General features: G+C 40.9%; 1 protein-coding gene across 1 annotated transcript; it reads left to right on the top strand.

Annotated features, from left to right (window-relative positions):
• The first annotated feature begins 14548 nt into the window (after nt 1-14548).
• LOC308301799 (large ribosomal subunit protein uL18m-like) lies at nt 14549-21045 on the top strand. Its single transcript, XM_080745906.1, has 4 exons — nt 14549-14747; nt 16689-16863; nt 17615-17849; nt 20128-21045. The coding sequence occupies exons 1-4, from the start codon at nt 14675-14677 to the stop codon at nt 20203-20205; spliced, it is 561 nt and encodes a 186-aa protein (XP_080602032.1). The 5' UTR covers nt 14549-14674; the 3' UTR covers nt 20206-21045.
• Nucleotides 21046-25415: the final 4370 nt, after the last annotated feature.

The following is a 25415-nucleotide window of genomic DNA, read 5'->3' as shown; positions in this document are numbered from 1 at the left end:
GCACGCCTATGCACAGATCATGCACCATGTGTGATGGAAATGTAAAATCATATTCCATATTGATGAACAGTTTTTCCCAACCATAATAACGTACTCCACACAAGAAATGAGTCCACACCAGTGTAATTGGGTTTTGAGTTAGTTGTATTGAAATTATAGTCCGAGTTTAGATTGTACTGTACAAGTACAGTAGAGAACAACTTCACCCATAGTTTCTCTCTGAGCATAAAGCATAATGATTCACAGATATATGGAGTTTACAGAATACATTAGTCACATTCTGATTGGACAATTAAACATAACATTGTGCATCAGATGTTTTCGTGTTATTGGCCCCAGTAGCAAGGCCAGATATCATTTTGTTATCCTGGATCCTGGGCATTGATTGGCATCTCTCAGCGTCATTCTCCTGCGTTAGTTATTTGTTCAAAACATCATGACATTGACGTTTAACACTGAAAATGATATCTATACCATATTAAACATTTTAATCTTATCAATGTGTGTGCAGGCTGTTCACAGCTTTCAAACAAAAAAATGGAAATCCGTTCAGGCATTCATGAGATAGCAGCCATTATGTTTTACATGTTATGTAAACAAAGATTAGCCTGACTTCCGTCAGATGGTGGCAGTAGTGCGTAGCGCCCTACTTTACCGTCTGAGTTCTCTGGGTAGAGAGTTGATAACACTCGTAAAGCCCCGGGCCGGACCAATCAGCGGCAGCTACGGGCGGGCTCTGAGCGGCTCTGAGCCAATAGAGTCTGATTGCAGACCACGTGGAAACCCAGGAGGCGGATTCTGGGTGTAACGTCATGCAGACAAGCCAATATGAGTGGTTGGAGTTGGCACTCCAGACTGTGATAGACAGACGGCCCCATCCAATCACCTGCTTAGCAATTCAAAAAATGGCCCGCCCCTTACATCGAGTGTGCCGGAGCAGTACCAGATGCTAGTAGGCAGAGCGGACGCACTGCTACTATCATCTGGCGCAGTCAGGTTAAACAAAGATGGCTGCCCTGTTTGAAAGATGGGGTTGTATGGGGGTGAAACATGCAAAATCGCGATTGAAATCATGTTTTTTTTTATGCAACTTAGGTCCAAACTCGTCAAACTAGTCATAGGCAGAGTGGACCCATTAATATAACTCGTCATAGGCAGTAAATGAGTTAAATATCTGACATCACAGTGAAGCAGACCTGGAAGTTCACACATTAAATAATAACATAATATTAAAACACTTCTTTTAGTTGTAAGGCAATGCAGTGGTTTGTGTTTTAGTCTTGGTCCAGTGTGGAGTGGTCTACCTAAACGGTGGAGTTAGTGATATTATACTGAGTGACATGCTATTGACATGCTATTGACATGCCATTGACATGCTATTGACATGCTATTGACATGCCATTGACATGCTATTGACATGCTAGTGACATGCTATTGACATGCTATTGACATGCTGTTGTACTGACATGGCTCATGTCATGAAGACATGAGTCATGATTTGTTCTACAGGAAGTTGAGTTTGTCAGAGGTGTAAACGTCTTGACAGGATGAGTGTGAACTGAGAGGAGGAGGAGAGCTGAACTTCAGATCAAACTGGACTCCAGCATCAGAACACAGGGGGTCCACAGCCAGGGGGTCCACAGCCAGGGGGTCCACAGCCAGGGGGTCCACGGCCAGGGGGTTAAAGGGAGAATAACCCAGATGATGCTCAGTGGGTCCCGTCTCTTTGGGGCGGGGAGGGGGAGGGGCAGAGAAGGCTGGTCCATGTGACGAACTAGGATGAGCTGAAGTGTTAGGTTGAGAGTCCTGGAAGGGAACCAATAGGACACAGTGTTAGGTTGAGAGTCCTGGAAGGGAACCAATAGGACACAGTGTTAGGTTGAGAGTCCTGGAAGGGAACCAATAGGACACAGTGTTAGGTTGAGAGTCCTGGAAGGGAACCAATAGGACACAGTGTTAGGTTGAGAGTCCTGGAAGGGAACCAATAGGACACAGTGTTAGGTTGAGAGTCCTGGAAGTGAACCAATAGGACACAGTGTTAGGTTGAGAGTCCTGGAAGGGAACCAATAGGACACAGTGTTAGGTTGAGAGGAGTGGAAGGGAACCAATCCATGGGTTGCATTTGTAGTCCTACAGCGGCCATGTTGAGGACCAACACAGGTGTTCTGATTGGCGTAGATTCCGTAGAACATTAGTTCTGTGCCAAATGCAACCCATGAATAGGATGTTGAGATGACATGAAAACACAGAGCTATAGCTCCCTCACGTCCCATAGGCCGGAGGGACATGAACACATAGTGTATATAGTATATACTTACATAATGGTAGTAAGTATGGTAGTATATACTTACATAATGGTAGTATATACTTACATAATGGTAGTATATACTTACATAATGGTAGTAAGTCTCAGTGGGAGGAACAGAGGTTTTTCCAGGTTTCTTCTTGCATTTCTTCACACAGCAGCAGCAGCAGATGATCACCAACACTAATATGAAGACTACAACTCCCATCAGCATGAGGACAGGAGGTTCCTGAGCTGGAAGGAGATAAACACCATTATATGACTATTGACTACAACTCCCATCAACACCACTATGACTATAACTCCCATCAACACCACGATGACTACAACTCCCATCAGCATGAGGACGACAGAGTTAATATCATTATAATGAATAACTCACGCTGTACTTCCAGTTCCAGCACCAGGGCCAGGTTTCCTCTCTTATCAGTCAGTTCATAACGTCCAGAGTCAGACACACGCAGGTCCTCTATCATGAGATTCAGCAACGACCCTTCCATATGCTGCATTCTACCTGGAATAATAAGAATAATAATCATTCTATAAGCTGCATTCTACCTGGAATAATAAGAACAACGATCCTTCCATAAAGCTGCTTCTACCTGTGGTCATAAGAATGATGATAATTATGATAAGAATAACAACGATCCTTCCATAAAGCTGCTTCTACCTGTGGTCATAAGAATGATGATAATTATGATAAGAATAACAACGATCCTTCCATAATGCTGCTTCTACCTGTGGTCATAAGAATGATGATAATTATGATAAGAATAACAACGATCCTTCCATAAAGCTGCTTCTACCTGTGGTCATAAGAATGATGATAATTATGATAAGAATAACAACGATCCTTCCATAAAGCTGCTTCTACCTGTGGTCATAAGAATGATGATAATTATGATAAGAATAACAACGATCCTTCCATAAAGCTGCTTCTACCTGTGGTCATAAGAATGATGATAATGATGATAAGAACTAGAAAGGTGTGGCTGCCATGACGATATTCTGCAGCAGGTTATCTGTCATGTGAAGCTCAACCAATCCTCCAGCTAACACCACTCCTCACATGTTTTTAATTCAATTTCCAATGACATCTGATTCACACCAAAACTTTATCTAGTGGAAAAATCACACCCAATGTGAAGTGATCGGTGGTCGTGCTTGCATAACGTCTTCAGCTAGGATGTACAGGCTATGCTACACACACACACGCTGAGGAAAAAGGCTACAGACACACGCACAGCCACTCTATGGAGCGGTTCAAAAGTAAGTACAGATACTAAAAATCACACCCAATGTGAAGTGAGCGGTGGTCGCGCTTGCATAACGTCTTCGGACTAGGATTTAGGTCTAGGGCAGGGGTCGGCAATTAGATTTGTTTTTTTTCGGGCCAATAGATGGCGGGCCAGAACATTAAATGAAAAAAATGAAAGGCTATTTTAAGAAAGTCATAGTTAAACAATACTGGAACTCTAAGACAGACTGCCTTACAAGACATAGGCATCTGTGATTAAAAAAGAAAAATACATAGACCTATATGTGGAAAAACAAGCTGTTTTCCCCTCTTTCTATTTTAAAATAGGACTGATTAGTGGAGCCTATAATAATTTTAATGATTACATACTTTTATTTATGTTCATAACTATTATTCCCCTCTTCTCTGCTGCCAGTAGGCTACAACATTACATACACATATGCATGATTCATAATAAATCACTTTGCACATCTCTGTGCAGCACGACGCCTTGTGTGAGTTTGTAGATTGAATAATGTGCGCATTCTGCGCGACACCGCTGCACGTTGGATCAAACATTGGTCGTTAGTGTGAATTGAGTGCAGCTGCAAGCCTACTTGTGCAGAAAGACAGACAGCTAGACAACGCAAAACATTCAGCCTTATCTGCTTCTAGTTGGCAAGAGAAATGACAAATGAACACAATCCAAAGGCAAATAGGAGTAAACAGTGAAAAGGGGCGTTTAAAGAGGAATATGGACAGCAACTTTGTGTTTATCCTATCTACCTGGTCTCATCTACGCAAAGCCATTTGATAAGCACCACAACTTTGCCGTGAGTTTTGGATGCTTGCAAGGATTTTAGACACAGCACCAAAGATGAAGCATGGATATGGCACCACTTAGTTTCCACCCAAGACAGAAGCAGTTTGACCACAGGTAGCCTACAACGGTACAAGCTCACAGCAGCAGCATCACTCCACTGCTGTGTGGCGTGACTCTGCAGACTGTGTGTGTGTGTGTGTGTGTGTGTGTGTGAGAGTGAGAAAGAGAGAGAGAGAGAGACGGTCCGCACTCCGCAGCAGCGTTCGCTCGCTCGTAGTGCTACCAATCTAGTGGGACTGTCAGTATTGTTTAAATAAAAAGTAAAATAAAAATGAATAAATCTCAAAATAATCTGAGGGACCAGAAATAATTTCCGAGGGGCCAGTTTTGGCCCGCGGGCCGCCTATTGCCGACCCCTGGTCTAGGGTGTACAGGCTATGCTACACACACACACACACACACACACACACACACACACGTTTTACTATGGTGTCTCATCTTATTATTATACTGTAGCGCCACCATGAGGTGATAATAATAATAATACCTGTAAACATGGTGTCATCCTGCAGTCTTCCTGCTCTCATCAACACCACAGCTTCTGATGAATCCTCAGCTGGACTGAAGGTCAGGTCAAAGTGATCTGGAACCACCCAGAACCTGATGATGATATTATTAATATTATTATTAACAGGTCAAAGTGATCTGGGACCACCCAGAACCTGATGATGATATTATTAATATTATTATTAACAGGTCAAAGTGATCTGGAACCACCCAGAACCTGATGATGATATTATTAATATTATTATTAACAGGTCAAAGTGATCTGGGACCACCCAGAACCTGATGATGATATTATTAATATTATTATTAACAGGTCAAAGTGATCTGGGACCACCCAGAACCTGATGATGATATTATTATCATTATTATTATTATTATTATTAGTATAATTATTATGAACAGGTCAAAGTGATCACCCAGTACCTGACATAGAGCAGGTCTCCCTCCACTTTGTCATCCATGTTCTGGTAGTGCTCTGTGGAGGACATAGAGAGGACACATAGAGGAGAGGACACAGAGCACATAATAGAACATATATTATAGAGGACATATAGAACACATAGAACATACTGTATAAAGGACATATAGACTATAGACTTTTCCACTAGGATTTTGAGTTTCTGAGTGTACAGAACAGGTTCTGCTGGTGTTTCCACCTCAGCTGAATGGCGTTAACTGTTGATGACACCAGGCTCAGCCTGGTTGATGACACCAGGTTCAGCCTGGTTGATGACACCAGGTTCAGTCTGGTTGATGACACCAGGTTCAGTCTGGTTGATGACACCAGGTTCAGTCTGGTTGATGATACCAGGTTCAGTCTGGTTGATGATACCAGGTTCAGTCTGGTTGATGATACCAGGCTCAGCCTGGTTGTGTTCAGGTTCAGGTTTATTAGTCACATGCATATCCATACAGGTACAGACATACAAGATGTGAGATGAGGAACAGGCTGATGGGAGGTTCAAACGCCTCGGTAATCAACACTCATTGGTTAAATGACACATGTAATGTTTACTAGCTTATGAGCATCGTTGTTGAGATAATAGTCTCTGTGGGATCACAGGAACCCTTCACACTTTTCATCTTTGCAGCTTTTCTCAGTTATGGCAGAAATAATACAGTGGTCAGCATAGCGTGAGTGTTCAACAACAGAGGAACGCTACACTGCAGTTCCTACGACTTTGATCTCCACACGTGGAGATCATAGTCTTTTTGTTTGTCGTAATTCTTTCTTTATTCTGAGATCTGGAAACATTTACAGCCTCTTAAAACCCCTCTAGACTAAAACAAGACCCGATCAAATCAGCAGATGTTCGTTCCTACCTTCAACGGTCAACTTGTTTCTGGACACAAACTTGTTCTTTATTCCTCTGAAGGTGTAGAATCCACTGTCCTGCTGCGTCAGTCCATCCATCAGCCACCTGGTGGAGAGAATGATATGTACACTATATTCTCTGTTCATGTCAGGATGTTGTAGATATAAATAAATGTGTGTATTCTGTGTTCATGTCAAGATGTTGTACATATAAATAAATGTGTGTATTCTCTGTGTTCATGTCAAGATGTTGTACATATAAATAAATGTGTGTATTCTCTGTGTTCATGTCAAGATGGTGTAGATATAAATAAATGTGTGTAATCTCTGTGTTCATGTCAAGATGGTGTAGATATAAATAAATGTGTGTAATCTCTCTGTTCATGACAAGGTGCAGGGTTTGTCCATAATGGGTTCATATACATCATATACGTCCATGTATTTGCAAGTGAATCCCTGTGTTTACTCATTTATATCCATAATAAATGTTTCCCTTGACAAGTCTGCACTATCCACACCCTAACCCATCCACACATTTCACACAGATTTTTCAGGTTTAAATGGATTAAAACGCATCGTATCGTGTAAGGTGATCGTATCTTATGGATATTAAAATGTATCGTATGGTGATGCGTGTCATATGGATATTAAAATATTAAAATGCATTGTATGGTGATGTGTGTCGTATGGATATTAAAATATTAAAATGCATTGTATGGTGATGTGTGTCGTATGGATATTAAAATATTAAAATGTATCGTATGGTGATGTGTATGGTATATGGATATTTAAACGCATGGTATCACTATGGTGATGTGTATCATATGGATATTAAAACGCATGGTTCCACCCCTAACCTGTTTCTCTCCAGTCTTCCCCTGGCTCCGCCCCCACTGAGGTTGCTGGTTCGACTCCACAGCAGCAGTGGTGCAGCGGTAGGGTTTCCCTGGGGAGTGAAGTCTACAGAATAAACTCTGGAGGACTGAGAGGACGGTAGGCTGAGCTGGAGGGCTTTACCGTACAGCCTCTGGATGCTCTGGGAGCAGTCTGACACGCACGCACACACACACACACACACACACACACACACACACACACACACACACACACACACACACACACACACACACACACACACACACACACACACACACACACACACACACACACACACACACACAGGGTTAAACCATGATTGGTATTAAGAATGAATGAGACAGGGATCAACTGATGATCTACAGTGAAACTGACCACACTCTCCCTGAATGCCAGAGCAGAACCTCTGATGATCCAAATGTTTCATATGGGCTTGTTAGAGCGCCACCAGGAGGCAGATTTTTACCAAAAACAAATTATATTACTCCTACAGATTTTGTCCAATTCCATATTCCATCATCTAACATTGGCTTCCAAAGTTTGCAGGACAAAAAATGCCTCAAATCATGAACACAGCGTGTGATTGCTGTGAAACTGAAGAAACGCAACCCTTTTGTCCTGTTATAGCGCCACCAGGAGGCCACAATAACCTACCTGACCTGGCGGAGACCTGTGCTCTTATGAGTTGTTGTTAATTATTATTATTAATGATGTGTATCAGTTTGTATTAATATAAACTAGATAGTCTCACCTTATATAACCTTGTTATTATTATTATTAATGATGTACTGTATATCAGTTAATATAATGTAGATCAAGTCTCACCCAGAACCTTGAGCTCCAGAACATCCAGTGATGAATGTTCTTGTTCTCCAGTAGAAAAAACTCCTGAGTCTTTCTCTGTCACCTCCACCACCGTGAGGGTCCTGGAGGTCAACACGTAGTGGGGGTCCTGGGGGTCCACAGACTAACACACAGAGAGGTCAGCTCGTAGGGGGTCCACAGACTGACACACAGAGAGGTCAGCTCGTAGGGGGTCCACAGACTGACACACAGAGAGGTCAGCTCGTAGGGGGTCCACAGACTAACACACAAAGAGGTCAGCTCGTAGGGGGTCCACAGACTGACACACAGAGAGGTCCGCTCATAGGGGGTCCACAGACTAACACACAAAGAGGTCAGCTCGTAGGGGGTCCACAGACTGACACACAAAGAGGTCAGCTCGTAGGGGGTCCACAGACTAACACACAAAGAGGTCAGCTCGTAGGGGGTCCACAGACTGACACACAGAGAGGTCCGCTCATAGGGGGTCCACAGACTGACACACAGAGAGGTCAGCTGGTAGGGGGTCCACAGACTGACACACAGAGAGGTCAGCTGGTAGGGGGTCCACAGACTAACACACAGAGAGGTCAGCTCATAGGGGGTCCACAGACTAACACACAGAGAGGTCCGCTCATAGGGGGTCCACAGACTAACACACAGAGAGGTCAACATGTAGTGGGAGTCCACAGACTGACACAAAGTACACAATATAAAGAGATAAACACATAGTGTCACAAGTGTCATGTCATAACACAATTAGCATTCTCTCCAGACAAAGTCTGTAGCTAGCAGCCACTGAACGCGAGTGGGTGTTCCCTTTTCTCTGACGATGGCTAGCCAGATTGAATAAACAGTAATACCTAGAGTACAACTTATCAACGCAGTGCCAACAAGAAAAAGCGTCTCCAGCCCAACAAAAGTGTCCACAACAGTCACTGCTACATGATTATCTCACCATTATGTCAAACATATATACTACTAATACTACAACACCGCGGGTGTCCAGGATTTCACTCAGGACAGAGACCAATGTCCATTCATTACAGTTTACAGTTTAGGCATTTAGCATACGCTTTTAATCCAAAGCGACTTACAATAAGCAGGTAAAACATCACAATAATAAACAAGATAATATGTCAGTACATCAACAGCAATATAACAAATGCAAATGAATATCTATCTAGGAAAAACAATATAATCCGTAAAGAAAAAAAGGTTTCTAAAAAACCTAAAAACAAATGCTAACTAGCTTCATGTATGGTCATTGAGTGTTACAGTAGTGCTAAGGGTTTAGGTGGAGTCTGAAAAGGTGAGTCTTCAGTCCACGGTGAAAGCTAGCGAGTGAGTCCATTGTTCTAAGTGCGACAGGGAGTTTATTCCACAGCTTGGGGCCAGGAGGGCAATAGAACCAATCAGAAGTGTCCATTCATTGGTCAGTGCAAAACAGCTAAACAGAAGTGTTTTCATTGGTCCACTGATACATGTAGAGTGTGCGTTCATTGGTCAGTGCAAAGCAAAAAGCAGCACAGGAAGCAAACCCTCCCTGGGAAAGTCCAAGCTCTGAACGCTTGTAGATCTGCTATTTGTCCTACTGTTGTATGACTCTGTAGTGTGTAGATCTGCTATTTGTCCTACTGTTGTATGACTCTGTAGTGTGTAGATCTGCTATTTGTCCTACTGTTGTATGACACTGTAGTGTGTAGATCTGCTATTTGTCCTACTGTTGTATGACTCTGTAGTGTGTAGATCTGCTATTTGTCCTACTGTTGTATGACTCTGTAGTGTGTAGATCTGCTATTTGTCCTACTGTTGTATGACTCTGTAGTGTGTAGATCTGCTATTTGTCCTACTGTTGTATGACTCTGTAGTGTGTAGATCTGCTATTTGTCCTACTGTTGTATGACTCTGTTAGTAGTGTGGTGATGACGGACATCCACATCCAGAAAACAGGAAAGGTTTCTGATGCCAAAAGGGTTTGAGAATGTCTGGTGTACAGTAAACAGTACTGTATATCAACTTACAATGTAGGCATTTATCAGACAATACAATAAGTTAACAATAGGCAAGGACAGGACCTGGTAACCAAATCAAATGCATAGAATTATTAATCCAAAAAACATTAAGTAAACCTCAAGAACCTTCAATGCATTTCAAAAACTATCAAAACATCAATAATGTGTACATTGAAGCTATGCACTCTACAGCTTCCATGTAGGATAGGATGACAAGTTGACATCGGTTTGTTTGTTTGTTTGATTGATTGATTGATTGATTGAAGAATCTATTAGGAGTTTGCAATAGAAAAAAAGTACAGTTTCATGAGAGTACAAATCACTGGTACAAGGTCAACTAAAAGGAGATCCTAGAAAGCCGAGGCTTATTTCCACAGGAACCACACTTTAAGTATCTCATATAACATTGAAAGACAGACGGATAGAACATAGTACTTTATCTAGGATAATATCAGTTTCAAAAGCACAACATCAAATACAAAGGCAGAAAAAAAGGGTGGGGGGAGCATGGGGGCTTAAGCCTCTATCAGAGTCCAGGGTGAAGAGCTATAAAAATAAAAATACATAACAAAGCCTGGGTGATAGCTAGGAAACTACAACACGGTGAAGTGAATAGCTCTTCACCCTGGACTCTGATAGAGGCTTTAGTCTATTTACAAGTCACGGGTAGCAGCCACCTGAAGGTGACTTTTCATACCAATTTTGAAGGAGGCTAGGAATTTGCTCTCCTTTAAGGCTTGTGGGAGGGCGTTCCACATGTTGATGGTATAGCAGGAGAGCGGTCTATAGAACAATTACATGTATGGTCATGGAGGATAGGCAAGAGCTACAGTAAGAGGTTAGCCTCTTCAGACCACGCTGGAAGCTAGGAAGTGGAAGTGGAAGCAGTTCTAAATGCCACAGGAGGGAGAAGAGTCTAGGACGTGTGGATGTTTGTCCTGGGGTTTTAGTGAGGGTTCTGTCAGCATCCCTGTGTTGGCTGCTGTTCTGTTCTGGTGTGAATGATGTTACAACAACAGGAGTAGAACACATTCTCACCTTCTTATAATCTTCCATGACTTGTGTCCTCGGTCCTCGCCCACCCTCTCTGGTGAAGAACAACGTGTGATGGTTTCCCAGCTCCCACAGATAGACGGTGAAATCACTGCCGTAGCAAACCTCTCTGAACAACACAGCTGAGCCTTGAACAGAAAGGAGTTCATATTATGATCACTGAAACCAGTGGTTCTCAAACCCCCAATATAATCATATTTTAACTGGGGACCCCCAAAATAATCATATTTGGACCCCCAAAATAATCATATTTTAACTGGGGACCCCCAAAATAATCATATTTTAACTGGAGACCCCCAAAATAATCATATTTTAAATGGGGACCCCCCCACCCTGACGATCACTAAGAGTTGAGGCATTTTGTATAACACGGTTCTATTGCAAAAAAAAAAATCTAATTCTCACAATTTCTGCCTCTAATATTTGACAATTTGGCCAATGTTTAATTTGTCATTTTAGAGCTATTAAAAAGTCCTTAAATTGTCACTTTAGAAATGTGCAGATACCCTCTATACACTTAAACTTTATGTTGGTTTGTTTACTGTTGAGAGAGAAAACAATGTTGCACATTAAGTTAATCATCTGGGGTCCCCCCAAAATAATTTGGGGACCCCCTTGGGGGTCCTGACCCACACGCTGGGATGAGAGCTGTCTGCAAGGAATGGATCAAATGTGTGTGTGTGTGTGTGTGTGTGTGTGTGTGTGTGTGTGTGTGTGTGTGCGTGCGTGCGTGCGTGCGTGCGTGCGTGCGTGTGTGCGTAGGGACAAGCAGAGAATGTTAGTGAGGCAGGGGATGCTATAAAAGGGCCTTTTGGTGAAAATATAGAAAATAGCATTTTCCGGTGCTTGATACCACTCTGAACTAAGCATAGTCGAGTGACTGGAGATGTGTCGTAACGGCATGGATTTCTACACTGAGAGGGCAATTCTTTCAACATAAGATGCTGCATTCAAGTTCAGGAGAGTTTGGACAAGGCAATTCTCTTGAATGCTGCCTTCAGGTATGGCATGGAAAGAGGAGGCATTTGCATTTCTTTCACCATAGTAGGCACATAACAGCTCTGCTAAGTACTGAGGTGCAACAAGAGCATTAAGAGCTTTTAAAGTCTACAGTAAAATCTTCAAATCAATTCTAAAAGTTACTGGCAGCCACACAGTGCAGTGCAGCCAAGACAGGGGTAATAAGATAAGATCTGCTAAGATCTGCTAGTGCCAGTAAGAAGCCTGGCAGCCACATTCTGCACCAACTGGAGGCAGTGTATCATTTGGATCCTTTAATTACAGACTAGTCCAGGCCAGATGAAATCAGGGCATTCACAACTAAGTGATGTTTTTAGAACAACATGATCGATACGGCCTCATCAAAGTTGGTATGGTGAGTCCTGACAATACATTGTCAGATTGACACACTAACAGCTCAAGTGAAGTCGTTTTGTCCGTCATTGATTGATTAGAATGACCAACCCTCTGTGGGCTAATATCCACTGGAGGGGCTTTGACATGGAAAGTTTTGAGAACCACCTTAGGTTTAGTTCCTGCTGGGGGATTGGGGGCTTTTACAAGTCTGTGTCCACTGTCCACTGTCCCCACTCTACACTTCCCACTCTCCATGGTCCACTGTGTCCACTGTCCACTAATCTATGCTGCTTCACCTCTCTCAGCTAAGAGGTCCTTGGGTTTGAAAAACAATATAATACATATAATATAACATAACATATAATATAACAATACAACATATAATACAACATATAATATAACATATAATATAACAATACAACATATAATATAACATAATTATAATATAACATAATTATAATATAACAATACAACATATAATACAACATATAATATAACATATAATATAACAGGCTGCAGTGGCCAGACATGCAGCTGTCATTATATTCAGTTATGTCTACATTAAATCAATAAACTGAAATGTGGGAAATTATTTTAATTTCTGATTAACTTAAATTAAATCTATCTGTGACTATCAGCCCTAGAATGTCTGTAATATTACATACATGTCATGTATTCCATATCAATAATATGCATGCAATGTATGTAATATCACACTATTGTACTGTGTATATTATATTCAACACAATACATAACTATACAAATAAAACACCCAGCAAAGTACTTCACTTCTAAATGTGTGTAGTTATCACAACTATCAACTGTACTGAGGATATGAATAGGTACGTAATGTCAGCAACATCACAGCCATTCATTCAGGTGACAGAGCATTAAAACATTATGAGTAACTTTACTCACCAGCATTGAGAAGCAGCAGCAGCAGCAGCAGTGATGTAGAGAATAAAGATAACATCATGTTAATGTACAGACACGGACTGAACTGACTGCTGTTTAAATACACTTTATAATCTCTGCGTTCTTTAATAAATCTAATCTAATAACAAACAATTGTCAGTTTGTCTTCATCGCCCACTGGAAATATCTTTCTGCCGAACTGACGTCACGTGGTTCCCATTATGAACCAATCAGTGTGTTCCGCTCTAAAGCCCCGCCCACTGTATCCGCTCATTTAAACGTACACACACACATGCATAATACAAACTGTTTCCGTATCCGCCCTAGACCGGATGTGCAACCTGTCAAAGTGAAATGATTCCCCCAGTCTGCTCAGTCAGTACTAGCCACGCCTCACCACGCCCCCAGACCGCTGCGATTGGACGAGACGTGTGTGTGTGTGTGTGTGTGTGTGTGTGTGTGTGTGTGTGTGTGTGTGTGTGTGTGTGTGTGTGTGTGTGTGCGTGTGCGTGCGCGTGCGCGTGCGTGTGCGTGCGTGCGTGCGTGCGTGCGTGTGTGTGATTTGCCCTGTTTACCCAAAAATTAGCAAGATCTAGGCTTTGCTGCCACCTTGCGGTGATAATGGAAGATTGTTAGTTTCCACAGGTTTAAATTAATTGAAAGGTTCTAATGAGAGCCAAACAATAACAATAGTAAATGTTTATGGGTTTTAGGGATGTTCTAAAAATATCATTATGTGTTTATTTTAATTAGAGATGACTGTTAAATCACTGCTTAACAACCATGAGAACACTGCTATCTCTAACACTCTAACACTATCAAACTGCTCTTCAAATGAAACCACATTCAAACTAAGCTGCTCTGTCAAATGTTTTTGGATAGTTTGAAGAATTTATTGCCAGTTTGCAAAGGAAAAGGTACAGTTTCATGACAGTACAGTTCACTGGTTTTATTTGAACAGATAGAACCAATAAAACCAACCTGCTCGGTCGTTTCATGTTAACAACAATAAGAGCTTTTCTGCTGACTCTTCAAAATAAATAATAAACCAAAGCCTTGTGGACAAGACAGAAAGAACACAAGGACTTTCTTTTACCAAGCTATAAGACTCTTGAACAAATAGTGCATGGGAGACTTTATTAGTAGTTTGCATAGGAAGGTGATTCAATCTGGTGTAATGACCACAGTAACGGACAGTGGAGGAGGAACTGAAATGCTAAAGTGTTTGTTTCTGACCGGGTCTCTTTAGACGCTGCACCGGATGTTGTCCGAATGTCAAAGATGGCAGAGAGTAAATGTTAATGTAGTTTAATCTGATAACTTTATGGTTTAATTAATCTATAAATATTACTTTATTCATGGTTTAAACCCTCAGACCGTCAGAACACAGATGGCGCTTTTAGGAGAAATTAATCTTCATCTGCGGATGTTTTTATGTTCAAATCCAGCTTTAAAAACACCAGGTAGAGAATTATAACTGTTCTATTAATCTGTTATTTAATGACACCTGTTAATTACTCTGTTAATGATGCTGATTCCATTATACATGTATTTTATTTATGTTAAAATAAGTGTTAAATAGCTCTATATTGTGACAGTAATCATTGCTATAGAGTGTTCAGTAACAGTGTTAAATAGCTCTATATTGTGACAGTAATCATTGCTATAGAGTGTTCAGTAACAGTGTTAAATAGCTCTATATTGTGACAGTAATCATTGCTATAGAGTGTTCAGTAACAGTGTTAAATAGCTCTATATTGTGACAGTAATCATTGCTATAGAGTGTTTGTTCAGTAACAGTGTTAAATAGCTCTATATTGTGAAAGTAATCATTGCTATAGAGTGTTTGTTCAGTAACAGTGTTAAATAGCTCTATATTGTGACAGTAATCATTGCTATAGAGTGTTCAGTAACAGTGTTAAATAGCTCTATATTGTGACAGTAATCATTGCTATAGAGTGTGTGTTCAGTAACAGTGTTAAATAGCTCTATATTGTGACAGTAATCATTGCTATAGAGTGTGTGTTCAGTAACAGTGTTAAATAGCTCTATATTGTGACAGTAATCATTGCTATATAGTGTTCAGTAACAGTGTTAAACAGCTCTATATTGTGACAGTAATCATTGCTATAGATAGAGTGTTTGTTCAGTAGCAGTGTTAAATAGCTCTATATTGTGACAGTGATTGATTGAAGAATTTATTATAAGTTTGCAATAGAAAAAAGTACAGTTTCATGACAGTACAAATCACTGGTACAAGGTCAACTAAAAGGAGATCCTAGAAAGCCATTGCTATAGAGTGTTTGTTCAGTAACAGTGTTAAATAGCTCTATATTGTGACAGTAATCATTGCTATAGAGTGTTTGTTCAGTAACAGTGTTAAACAGCTCTCTCTATATTGTGATCTACTACACTCACTGTCTCTGTGCATGATGTGATGATCCTATAGTTTACTGAGACGCTACGCTGTCTCTCTGCATTCTAGTTTACTGAGACACACTATTCCAGGTCAACTTGATGTCTCAGGGGCCACTCAGCAAAATAACAAGTCAAAGGGCCGCAGGCAAAAAATGACGGCCCTATTTTGGACGTTTAGACAATGATTTTGCAACACACTTCATGACTAATCTAAAGATTTAGGAAGCACACAGAAAACAGACATATTTCAATCTATAAGGCCACACCTCATTGTATAAAACAAGACAAAAACAGTTTCCTTGTGGTTTTGGAGAGAACATAAAAATGGACATCAGAAATGATTTTTCCACTGAAAGTAGACTAAATATATTTTATTGGTCTGATCATGACGGGCCACACAGACCTGCTGCAGGGGCCACATGAGGCCCCTGAGCCGCAGGTTGAATAGCACTGACCTACACTGTCTCTGCATTCTGTATGTTTTAGGGCATTAATGAAAAAGTCGACTTCATTAAGTCGACTGAGTCGACTTAACTCAAGTCGACTCCCACCAGAGAAAGACGAAAGTCGAAGTTGAAAAAGAAAATCTATTGTGAAAATAGCAGATCTACATACTTACAGCGCTTTGCAACGCGAGGCGTTGTGAGCGTGTAGATCTGCTATTTTCACAATTTCTGTCTCTATATATTTGACAATTTGGCCAATGTTTAATTTGTTATTTTAGAGGTATTACAAATTCCTTAAATTGTCACTTTAGAAATGTGCAGATACCCTCTATACACTTAAACTTTATGTTGGTTTGTTTACTGTTGAGTGAGAAAACAATGTTTCACATTAAGTTAATCATCTGGGGACCCCCCAAAATAATTGTGGGGGCAACTTTTTACTGAGTCAAGTCGACTTGCAAAAATCACACAAGTCGTTAATGCCCTAATATGTTTACTGTCTGGTAAAGTCTAAGATATTAACTGTGTGTGATTGGTCAGTTCGCTGGCTGAGTGCGGCCCCCCAGCCCCGGCCCCGCCCCCCCAGGGAGGAACAGGAACAGGAAGTGAGTCAGACGTTCTCCAACAGGAACCCCAGGAACCTGGAGCAGCTCAGCCTCGCTGTGAAGGACCGAGGATGGAAGACCACCTGGCCTCACCGAGAGTTCTACCACAGGTCTGTTATATACCCTATACCCATACCCTAACCACTATATACTGTCTATATACACTATACCTAACCCTAACCCTACCACTATACCTCTATATACTGTCTATATACTGTTTATATACACTATACGGTCTGTGAAGGACCGAGGATGGAAGACGACCTGGCCTCACCGGGAGTTCTACCACAGGTCTGTTATATACCCTATACCCATACCCTAACCACTATATACTGTCTATATACACTATACGGTCTGTGAAGGACCGAGGATGGAAGACCACCTGGCCTCACCGAGAGTTCTACCACAGGTCTGTTATATACCCTATAGGTATACCCTAACCACTATATACTGTCTGAAAATGGTTTCTTTAGGTCTCACCACCTTCATGGCTCTGTTAAGGAACCTGACTTATAAGTTCATGTGCAGACTGGACCGCTCCTTAAATGGATGTCAGACCCTGGACGTAGCTCTGTCCGGTACATGTCTACTATAAGAGGACACTGGCATGAGTGCCTTTTTTGACTCCGGTGGGGCTGGGTAAATGTACTGTTTCTGTTTTTTATTTTTTATTATGTTTGTAATGTAAATGTATTGTTGTCTACCCTGTGGGCCCTGAGCCTGTAATAAAGTGTATATATTAATGCATCATTAATAATATAATAATACTATCTTATTTAAAAACATTTCATTATAAAGTGTGTTTGACCTGTTGGGACCCAGCATCATGTGACCTTTAACATTTGACCTCTGACCCTCTAGGTTGGTGTTCTCTAGGACCCAGCATCATGTGACAGCGGAGGTTTTCCCAGCAGGCCAAGAGGCTGCAGTTCTCTCCGTGTCCACCAGGGAGTGGGCGCTGAAGCAGGAGTTAAGCTCCACCCACTGCGTGGCAGCGTGCCAAGCTGTGGGCGAAGTGTTGGCACAACGATGTCACCAGGCGGGCATCACTAGGATGGTCTATAGGAGCATCCCATGGGTCTATAGGTCTGATGCTGTGAGTATTAACCATATATATAGATCTACACAACATCTATACATCACTAGGATGGTGTATAGGAGCATCCCATGGGTCTATAGGTCTGATGCTGTGAGTATTAACTATATAATAGATCTATATAACATCTATCCATCACTAGGATGGTGTATAGGAGCATCCCATGGGTCTACAGGTCTGATGCTGTGAGTATTAACCATATAATAGATCTATATAACATCTGTACATCACTAGGATGGTCTATAGGAGCATCCCATGGGTCTATAGGTCTGATGCTGTGAGTATAATAGATCTATATAACATCTATCCATCACTAGGATGGTGTATAGGAGCATCCCATGGGTCTACAGGTCTGATGCTGTGAGTATTAACCATATAATAGATCTATATAACATCTGTACATCACTAGGATGGTCTATAGGAGCATCCCATGGGTCTATAGGTCTGATGCTGTGAGTATAATAGATCTATATAACATCTATCCATCACTAGGATGGTGTATAGGAGTATACCATGGGTCTATAGGTCTGATGCTGTGAGTATTAATATAGATCTACATATAACTAGGATGGTGTATATGAGCATCCCATGGGTCTATAGGTCTGATGCTGTGAGTATAATAGATCTATATAACATCTATCCATCACTAGGATGGTGTATAGGAGCATCCCATGGGTCTATAGGTCTGATGCTGTGAGTATAATAGATCTATATAACATCTATCCATCACTAGGATGGTGTATAGGAGTATCCCATGGGTCTATAGGTCTGATGCTGTGAGTATTAATATAGATCTACACATCACTAGGATGGTGTATAGGAGTATACCATGGGTCTACAGGTCTGATGCTGTGAGTATAATAGATCTATATAACATCTATCCATCACTAGGATGGTTTATAGGAGCATCCCATGGGTCTACAGATCTGATGCTGTGAGTATAATAGATCTACATAACATCTGTACATCACTAGGATGGTCTATAGGAGCATCCCATGGGTCTACAGATCTGATGCTGTGAGTATAATAGATCTATATAACATCTATACATCACTAGGGTGGTCTATAGGAGCATCCCATGGGTCTACAGGTCTGATGCTGTGAGTATTAGATCTATATAACATCTATTCATCACCAGGATGGTTTATAGGAGCAGACCATGGGTCTACAGATCTGGTAGAAGTGAGCTCTAGTACAACTAACTGGTCTCCAGTAAAAACCCTTCCATTCCAACAACAGGTTTTAGTGCCAACATGCAGAGATTCACATGAGGTCTGCTCTGAGGTCTGACTGGACTTGAGTTCCCTTCATAGCGTTGGTAATTCTAACCGTTTTCACCCTGCGGAAACCTGGTGAAAACTGGGTCCATATGTTGGGGCATTATGCTGTAGGTGAACATAAATAAAAAGCATGTTATTTAGACACATGTCAGGCTTATGTGTTGAGCTGACATCCTATAGTTTGTATTGTTTTAATGCACAGCTTAATTATATATACTTTTTAAATGTATTTGACTGCTTAGACTGACTAGGTTATGTTCTACTCTGTCTCTGCCTTCTCTGAATGTGTTTGTTGCTCACTAAACAACGACCATCAGAACAGACATTGCGTCGCTGCGTTGTCACTTTTCATTCTTCATTCACACAGAAACTCATCAGTGATTGAGAACAGAACAGAGCAGGGTGATTGTTTACACTCTGAAAAGGTGCTTTCACTTTGTTGTGGATTCAACCTGACAGCTGCTGTTGTCAAAATGGAAGGCATTTCTGACCTTTTATTTTGCTCTTTTCTCTACAAACCGTCTTTGTCTTCTGACCCATTCTGGGTGGGAACTCCTTTTGGGGTTCTTGTTGCTGTGTACAGTAAATACTGTAGCAGCAGAACGTGTTTGAAATTAAGTTTTTCAGAAAACTTTAGAAGGTGTTTTTTAGAATAATCCTCAGTCCTAAATGGGCTGAACGGCTCCTCAGTCACTGAATGAACAGTCTGATAAATGATTACATTATAAATAGTTTGTTTCATCTCATCTCACTGTGAATGAACAGTCTGATAAATGATTACATTATAAATAGTTGTTTCATCTCATCTCACTGTGGGTGAACATTATATTCATTATAAATAGTTTGTTTCATGTCATTTCAGGTCCAGGCCTTCAGGAAGGGTTAGGGTTAGTTATACTAGTTATAAAGGGTTAGTTGGTTAGGTTTAGGGTTATGTTGACTACATTATAAATAGTTATATATATATATATATAATAGTGTGTTTCATGTCATTTCAGGTCCAGGCCTTCAGGACAGCGTTGAAGGAAGGAGGAGTCACTCTGACTGAAGCCAGGAGGAAGTACGTTGGAACCTGAACCTGGACTGGACTCACTGGACTGGACTCTACTAACCTGACCCTGAACTGAACCAGACTGGACTTACTGGACTGGACTGGACTCTGCTAACCAAACCCACCCAGGAGGAAGTACGTTGGAACCTGAACTGGACCGGACTGACTGGACTGGACTCTCCTAACCTGACCTAAACCCTGGAGGAAGTACGTTGGAACCTGAACTGGACTTCAAACACAAGCTTTCTTTCATACAAACACCAGTTTTTTTCCCATGAAATGTGTCCACCGGCCTTTGGCCTGGTTCAGGCTGGTTTAGCCTGGTTCAGGCTGGTTTAGCCTGGTTCAGGCCGGTTTAGCCTGGTTCAGGCTGGTCCGCTGCATCTCAGGAACAGGACTTGAACATGGAACAGGACTTGAACATGTAGAAGGAAGTTACTGGAGAAAACAGACTGTTTTAGTCTTTTTATTATTTACAAGGTGCAGGCAAGACGTTTGAATGTCAATACATCTTGGTCAGAGCTGTGACCTGATGATGTATTGACATGGAAACGTTGTCAGTCTTACCTGCACCCTGTAAATAATAAGACCCAAACAGTCTGTTTGCTCCAGTTTAACTTCCTTCTACATGTTTTCTCTCCTTCACACGGAGCTTTCTCTCCTTCACACAGAGCTTTCTCTCCTTCACACAGAGCTTTCTCTCCTTCACACAGAGCTTTCTCTCCTTCACACGGAGCTTTCTCTCCTTCACACAGAGCTTTCTCTCCTTCACACAGAGCTTTCTCTCCTTCACACAGAGCTTTCTCTCCTTCACACGGAGGTTTCTCATTCAGACGGTTTTCACAGACATCAGCGCTGCAAGGTTTCTGACCGACTTCCAACTTTATTGAATAAAGAAGGTTGACAAACAAAGAGTTTTGGTTTCTTTAGAATCATTTATTTATTTGTGTGTTTTGTAAACAGTGAGTTTGTTGCTGGTTGGAATCGACAGCTTTATGAGCAACAGTGGAGAATAATATGATATAATATAATATGAAAACTCATATTATTATAACCAACGCTGGAGGATATGAAAACTCATCAATGCGTTCGATAACAGCAACTAAAGTATTGAAGGATGATTTAAATGCATGCGAAGGTGAAATAACAGCATTATTTTAAACATTATTGAACAATGATTTAAAAGCATGTGAAGGTGAAATAACAGCATTATTTTAAACATTATTGAAAGATGATTTAAAAGCATGTGGTGATAAATGAACAGCATTGTGTTTGTGTGGCTCAGAGTAAAGGTGATAAAATGTGAAGGTGATAAAATAAAGTGCTGGTGATGAAGCTTCATCGAGGTTAGAAAGGCAGACGCTGTTTATGGATATAAAATAAATCAAAAGTTAATTATGGATGAATAAATATATCTAAGAGGAATGTAGCGCGTGAGGAATGTGAACCGATATTAAATGGTGAATAATTTACCGCAGTTTGTCACAAATACATATTTAGGCAGCAGGCACCCTGGTGGATAGAAGAACATTCTAGATACAGCTACGTACGCAGACATCGTACATGCATCATAGAACATACATGTCATGTTCATTCATCATACATGCATCATACATAAACATATTCTGTTCATACATTATAACATACATATCATGTCCATACAGACCAGAGTCAATAGAAAAACGTTCTGGTTGTTCGTACAGTGGTTCTCAACCGGGGGTCCTTGAGGGGGTTCCAGGGGGTCCCCAGCTAACTGATGGAGAGCGGGTAACCAAATGGACCCTGATAGATCTGGAACTCTAGTGTAAAATGAAACCAAATGGACCCAATGGATTGTGGTTAAACATTTGCAGTCTTGATTGATAAGAAGTCTACTCAACTAGAGAATGTATAAGAATTGTTATTTTGATCAAGGTTTTACCTGTTATCTCTGCTATGGTTTTAATCTGCACTCACAAAGTCTTAAGTAAGAGTTTCGTTAATGAGAACTTCAGCAGCAGCAGAGCAAGCAAACAGAAGCGTTTCAGCTCGGCCGTCATCAGTGTTACTCCTACTTCTACACAGTAACACTGATGACGGCTGAGCCGAAACGCTTCTGTTTGCTTGCTCTGCTGCTGCTGAAGTTCTCATTAAAGAGACTCTTGATACTTTGTGAGTGCAGAGTAAAACTATTTACCTAATTATATTTACCTAATTATATTATAACTATTTACCTAATTATACTCTGAATCTGCACCCGGAACCCCCTTAGACCGCTTTTTATATTCCAGTTGAGCTCAACTAACTAAGGGTTCCTGCATGGAGAAGATTATCTCTCTTACGGCAATACAGCATGGAATTATGGTCACAATCTGATAACAATGATAACAAAAGGTTTTGGTCTGACAGACTAAATGTTCCATGGCTCAAATGATGAATAAAAAATGACCTTGATGTGAAAAGGGTTGAAAACCACTGCTGTACAAACATAGATATTTATGAAGGCCATACCTGCTCATTATAACCCATGTGTAATGAATGGAATCATGTAAATACTGTATATAATATTATAAACCCATGTGTAATACATGTAATCATGCAGACAGCTAGAGTTTCTCTATAGAAAGACATGCAGAAGTTCATGCTACGTTTGGAAAAAAAAAAAACTTTGAAAATACATAAAAAACACCCCAGAAACCAAGAAAGAAATGAAACATAATTAATTTCACCCGTAAGAAAATCATCTTAAAGTCACAGAGAAGGATTTCATGAACAAAGTTAACATCAACCTCTTCAACCCTGGTTTGTAGATCGATTTTTCTTTAGAAAACGAGCCCTAAATCTGGACTCCAGGGTTGAAGGGGTTAATTTCAGCATCAAGGCACTTCAGCACAGCAAGGGTTACAAACATGTCCTTATATGGACTCAAACATCTCCTTAAATGGACTCAAACATCTCCTTAAATGGACTCAAACATCTCCTTAAATGGACTCAAACATCTCCTTAAATGGAAGACGACACATTCAATCTGAACATAGAATACATAATATAGACCTATAAATATAGAATAAATCTCCTAGCCCTAAAGAAACGTCTAATGCTGCTTCAGGAGAGATCAGTGGTTCTCAACGTGGGGTCCGGGGACCCCCAGGGGTCCTTGAACCACTGAATACCATATCAGTGTTTCTCAACCACTGGTCCTGGGGACCTTTGGTGTGCCCCTGAGAAGGGTCAAGTGTGCCCCTTGAAACTGCTTGAAAGCCAGTATTGTATTTATCATTTCGCGGTGCGAAGCGTTGTGTGCTTGCAGATCTGCTGTTTTCACTACTGTTGTGCGACAGCCTTGAATGATGAAGCAGGGCTTTACGTACAAATATGAAACTTGGAGATGCAAGGTTTCTTCCCAACAGTGAGGATATTTACACCCCCGTATTATGTTGGTGTGACCATGGATTCTTGGGACATGAAAAGTGTGGCCATGCAGAAACCAATCAGCACACAGTATTCACAACATTAATTTATATTCATTGAACCTCGTTAATATTCATTTAAACTCATGAATATTCATTGATCCTCATTGGCAGGTTGGAACACATGGTTTGGCATGGAGGTGGACTTTAGGTTAGGCTACACGGAGCTGGATATTTATGAAGCTAGACATTTTGTTATGCGTTTGGGGCTTGCAGCCACATGAAGCTGGATATTTCGGCTGCGAAGCTGTATATTTTTGAAACCAGATAAATAAGTGGAGAGATTGAAAAATATCCGATTCACTGGATCCGTGTAGACATGGAACCCATATATCTCTGAAGACTTTACTGTGTGTGTGCTTGTTAGACCTAGATATCTTTGTCGTGTGGACCTAGATATTTTTCTATGTGGATATCTGAAAAAACAGGATATATGATATATCCAGCTCCGTGTAGCCAAAACAGCTCTAATCTCTCCTCTATAAATAAATACTGATTTATCCTTTCATAAGAGCAGATAACAGTCAGACGAACACAACAACTTTATAACATTAAACTACAGGAGGGAAGCTTGGATTTGGTGTTGAAGAAAGAAGAAGAAAGGTGTCTTAAAGGAACAGTAAGTGATGGTGTTGGTTCAAACTAAATGTTAAAAGTTTAAATCTTATTGTTCAGTCAGAGATCTGGTCTGGTCGTCGCTACCGGCCCTTTAATAAACTGTTTTTATCTGCTCATTTCTTTGTGTCATCACTTCCTGGATGACTTCTCTGTCCTGATTGGATAAAATGGGTATCCTGGATGACTTCTCTGTCCTGATTGGATAAATGGGTATCCACAGTTTATTAAAGAGCTGGAGAGACTCCTGTTACTGAACAAACACTCTGTGATGTCATACTATCAGAACACTTGTTTCAACCAATCGCATCACTTCCCCTTCAGCTTTACCTTTAAACAGGAAGTACATTTACAGTGGAACAGGACTTGCATAGATTTCAACCAATAAGGAGTGAGGGAGGTGTGCAGGGGGAGGAGTCATTAGCATATATAAATATTAAATGATAAACATGGTCGCATCGAAGCTCCGTTTGATTAATACTGAAAACTAGTGAATACGTTGTGTCATAGACCACGCCCCCAGGGCCAGACCCCGCCCCCAGGGCCAGACCCCGCCCCCAGGGCTAGACCCCGCCCCCATAACCTCTCTGTTAAGCTTAATGCTTGAGGATGAAATAAGATGTGCAAAATAAAGAAGATTTATTATTATTATTAATATGATATTTAATGCATGGAGTGTGCAAAGACTGTCACCGTCAATATCTTTGGATGTTTAAATCACTGCTTCTCAAAGTGGGGTCCGGGGACCCCCAGGGGTCCTCGAGGGGGTTCCAGGGGGTCCTCGGCAAAATGCGTGGATACAGCATCACTATGGGGTTAACTACTTTAACCCGATCTACAAGCTTGTAGATCGACTATATGAAACCCCATGAGGTCTTGGAGGTTGTTTTGTTGGATAATCTCTTTAGTTGGAATCATGTTCTGTTTTTGATGAGCTTCTCCAAGAGTTACTCTGATACTCGTATACGTTGATGAGTCATGATTTCAATTCAATTCAATCTTTATTTCAGACCCAGAAGATCCTACTGAGTCAAACAGTCTCTACTGACTCTGACCCATTTAGATTTGATTTTTCAATTATTTTATTCTTATATAGGTACCGGTATATATCTTTTGTATTGTTGTTTTATTGTGTTGTAAGTGTGATATGTTTTCTCTGGGTCTGAAATAA

The sequence above is a fragment of the Nannobrachium achirus genome, assembly GCF_963921795.1.
Source record: "Nannobrachium achirus genome assembly, chromosome: 17".
NCBI classification, from domain to species: Eukaryota; Metazoa; Chordata; class Actinopteri; order Myctophiformes; family Myctophidae; genus Nannobrachium; species Nannobrachium achirus.
The sequence above is the reverse complement of the archived record's forward strand: the minus strand, read 5'-3'. Positions and strand labels throughout refer to the sequence as shown.